The sequence below is a fragment of the Bison bison genome, unplaced genomic scaffold, assembly GCF_000754665.1.
Source record: "Bison bison bison isolate TAMUID 2011002044 unplaced genomic scaffold, Bison_UMD1.0 scf7180017864383, whole genome shotgun sequence".
Classification (NCBI taxonomy): domain Eukaryota; kingdom Metazoa; phylum Chordata; class Mammalia; order Artiodactyla; family Bovidae; genus Bison; species Bison bison.
Genome location: NW_011494955.1, coordinates 2,728,790 through 2,732,148, shown reverse-complemented (window position 1 = coordinate 2,732,148; position 3,359 = coordinate 2,728,790). Strand labels below are relative to the sequence as shown.

Here is a 3,359-nt window from a genome sequence, read left to right as displayed (position 1 = left end):
GGTGGAGGAGGCAGAGCTTCGCGTCGGGAGCTGACCCTGATTGGGGAGGGGACAGATCCTTCTCTCACCTCCCGGCCAAGCAGGGGGCAGTGCAACAAGGGGGTCTCCCGCGGAGAGGGAGGGAGGTAGGTCCGGGGGCGGGTCAATCAGGATGGCCAGAGGGTTCATGCCGCCCCAGGCAAGTGGTTTCAGGAGTCCCCAGGTCTGAGGAGGTGGGAGAAATGATGGGATAGGTAGTAGGAATCCCGGAGTGTGGCTGGAGGGACGGGGTGGGCGCAGATCCGGGTCTGAGGTGCCAGTGGTGAATCTGGGGGTGGGCTTGAGGAGAGTGCTCCCAGGGGCCGTGTCCGCGCAGCGCCTCACAGGCACTCGTGCAGTACGCGCGTGTGCGTGCAGTTGCGGCAGCTGACGTGGCAGCACCAGTGGAAGGTGCAATTGCAGCGCTCGGTGACGCGCTGCGTGCGCGTGCGGTGGCCCCGGCCACAGCAGAGCAGCTCGCAGCCATCCAGCGCGGGCGACGAGCTATTGCAGGCGCGACCCGCCGTGCCCGCAGTACCCAGGCGTCCGCTGTACGTGCAGAAGTTGGGCGACTTCTCGAAGTAGACGAGGTCGTGGGGCGAGGGAGGCTTGTGAGCCGGGTCCTCCGGCTCCAGGCGCAGCAGTTCCGCCTGCGATGCACGGTTGTTGCCGCGGTTGCCGTAGAGGACGCGCGAGGCACCGTCGAAGCGGTCCCGCAGCACGTCGCCCACTGCGCGCAGCGTGGGCAGCCGCATCCAGCACGTGCGCACCGTGCATGAGCCCGACATCCCGTGGCACTTGCACTCCTGGCGCATCTCGGAGAACACGGTCTAGGGAGGCGGGGGGTGGGGAAGAAGAAGAAGAAAGGACGGCCCGGGACGCCGTCAGAGCCAGAGCCACCTTCCCGGATACCGCCCCCTCCTGGTCGTCGCCGGGATCTCAGCAAAGGCCCAGGCCTAGCCGAGCCCAAAGGCAGGGAGCCACGAAATGCCCCGCAGAGATTTGGACACCAAACCCAACTCTGCTCCACCCGGAGAATCTGTCTTTGCTTCTCAGCCTTATTTTTTGAACCTGAACAGTGGCGGGCGTAGGCAACACAGTCCATGGATTACATGACTTCTAACCTCTCCGTTGTCAGACTATCCCTTTCATTCTGTGAATCCCTCCAAGCCCCCGCGCCCTCCGGACGCCCTCGCCTGATTCCTTAGCCTAACCTCTAGCCTTAACACCGACCGTTACTTCCCAAGTTCGAGCTTAGCCTAAGGCAGGGACTCCAAGATCCCTGCCATTCCGTTTCGGGTGCGGACACCCTCAAGCAGGCTCACCGTGCGCCCCGCCTCATTGTTGTGAAGGTTCATGAGGAAGCGAAGGTCCCGCCCCTTCTCTCCCGAGTCCACAAACTCCCGGCCGAAGAGGCGGCCGAAGTCGATGTTGTCGCTGCAGCCTCCCCAGTGCCAATCGGGGCCCCCAGGACCGCGCCGCCGATAGTCGCACGTGCAGGATTCGATGGAGCCCTCTGAGCAGGAGCGCGCCACCGAGTGGGTGACCCCGGCCGAGGTGATGGCGAAGATAAATGCTGTTTCCCGACAGCCTATTGGGGATGGGAGAGGGGATCAGCGAGGGGGCACGCGGGGTGCAGCCTGCACCTTCAGGGGAGGCCTTGGGACCTTTGAGTCCCACGCCCTTAGAGTCCTGGAAGCCTGGCGACCGGCTGTGTTGGGAAGTTGGTCTCCCCGCGAAAGCACGTGTGTGGGCACGCTACCTCGTCCACACTTGTAATCACGCTTTACTGAGACTCCGGGCTCATTTTGACTTCTCGGTGCAAGTGGGGCAGCCCCAGAGGGAAAAGAGAATAGAGGGGAGCGGAAGAATTCTGCACCGCCAAGAACTCTCCAGCTCACATCAGCGATGCAAGCCTTGCTGGGCTGGAGGCAAGAGAGCAGCCTCGCAGGCTTCTTTTAGAGGGACTGCGGAAAAGTGGTGGCCAGCGAGCGTCCACCATTCAGCACTCCCTTTCGCTGGGGCAGTGGCTCAGAAAAGCTAAGCTTCTTGCCCGAGGCCCATGGGTTGAAACCTCCTGGTGGAACGAGTCTGGCCCAGAGCTAGTGCTGGCATGAAGCTCTTGGCAGGCTGATTCTGTGACCCTGCAGATGCCCCAGACATCTTCCCTGCACTTGCCCGCCCGTGCCCTGAGGTGACCCCGCGCTCCCCTGGTCCCCGGAAGCATCAACTTGCGGGGTACCCACCTCGGTTGACGATCTTGCCGAAGAGGTGGGGCCCCGAAGCCGTGGGACAGTTCCAGCGGCGGTTCCGGAACTGCCACTTGCACTCTCGCACAGCGCTCTGCAGCCCCCCGCTCACGCTGTGCAGGATCCCCGGGTTCTGGCGGATCAGCCGCCGCTGTTTGCGGCTCAGCAGCTGCAGACTGGGCTCGAGTACCAGCTGCAGACTCTTGGAATCGGTCAGCAGGTTCGTGGAGGAGGCTACGTTCACGATGCCCCTGGTGAGATGCATGAGAGGAGTTCAAGCTCTGGAAGGGGACCTGCACCCTAACCCTAACCCTAACCAGAAAGGTCATGCTCGCTCTGTCCTCTTCCTGGAGCTATTTGCCCACAAGAGCGGGGAGAAATCAATAATAAGGTAACAATTCCGCGCTTAGGCACTCACTAGTTTGAAAGGACTTGGCTTTCAGACTTTTGTGTTCCCAGGAATCTTAGGGCTGCTCGGGGACTGCGGGCTGCGCCCGGAGCTGGACAGCGGAGGGATGGAGAGCCCAGGGACTAGATATTCACCTTGGCTCTCAGAGCCTGTTTCCGGACAATCTGGCTCGCAAATCCTGGCCTGCCGTCCATGCCCACCCAAGGCGTGAAATGCTTGGGAGTTCCACCCGCTTATTGGCTTCTTTCGGAGTGCACGCCTGGCCTTTCTCTCCAGAGCCTGGGAAGCCCTGTAGTGTGACTACCACCGTGAAGCTCGTTTGGGGGTTCTTGGAAGAAGGGCAATGCTAGATGAGAGAGGGCTCCCCTCCTGGAGTATCGTGGGCCGCCGGACGGACCATTCACCCCACTTCAGCAGAGCTGGAATTTCTGGACCAGCTCCGCTCCAGAGCGCCCCTCGGTGTCTCAAAGGGAAGTCAGAGCGCTGGAGGAAGTCTGTCTGCGGACGGATCCCAGAGCGTGGGAGCTGGATGGGGCTGGCCCCTGGCTCTGTGCCCCGAGACAAGTGGCGACCCCGCACCAGCTCACTTACCACCATCGGCCACTGCTGTTGGCGGCCAGGGCTGCAGGCAGAGCGGCCAGCGCCAGCAACAACGCAGCAGAAACCCAGCAAGGCAGCAGCGC

At 62.4% G+C, this 3,359-nt stretch overlaps 1 protein-coding gene across 1 annotated transcript in view; it reads right to left on the bottom strand.

Annotated features, from left to right (window-relative positions):
- Positions 1-322: 322 nt before the first annotated feature.
- Positions 323-3,359, bottom strand: part of WNT1 (wingless-type MMTV integration site family, member 1) — a 4,275-nt gene continuing 1,238 nt past the window's right edge. Inside the window, exons 3-6 of the mRNA XM_010858063.1 lie at positions 3,268-3,358; positions 2,265-2,518; positions 1,344-1,609; positions 323-848 (exon numbers count right to left, since the gene is read on the bottom strand). Coding sequence (XP_010856365.1) covers positions 360-848; positions 1,344-1,609; positions 2,265-2,518; positions 3,268-3,358 — 1,100 coding nt within the window. The 3' untranslated portion in view covers positions 323-359. The remainder of the gene's footprint in view (positions 849-1,343; positions 1,610-2,264; positions 2,519-3,267; position 3,359) is intronic.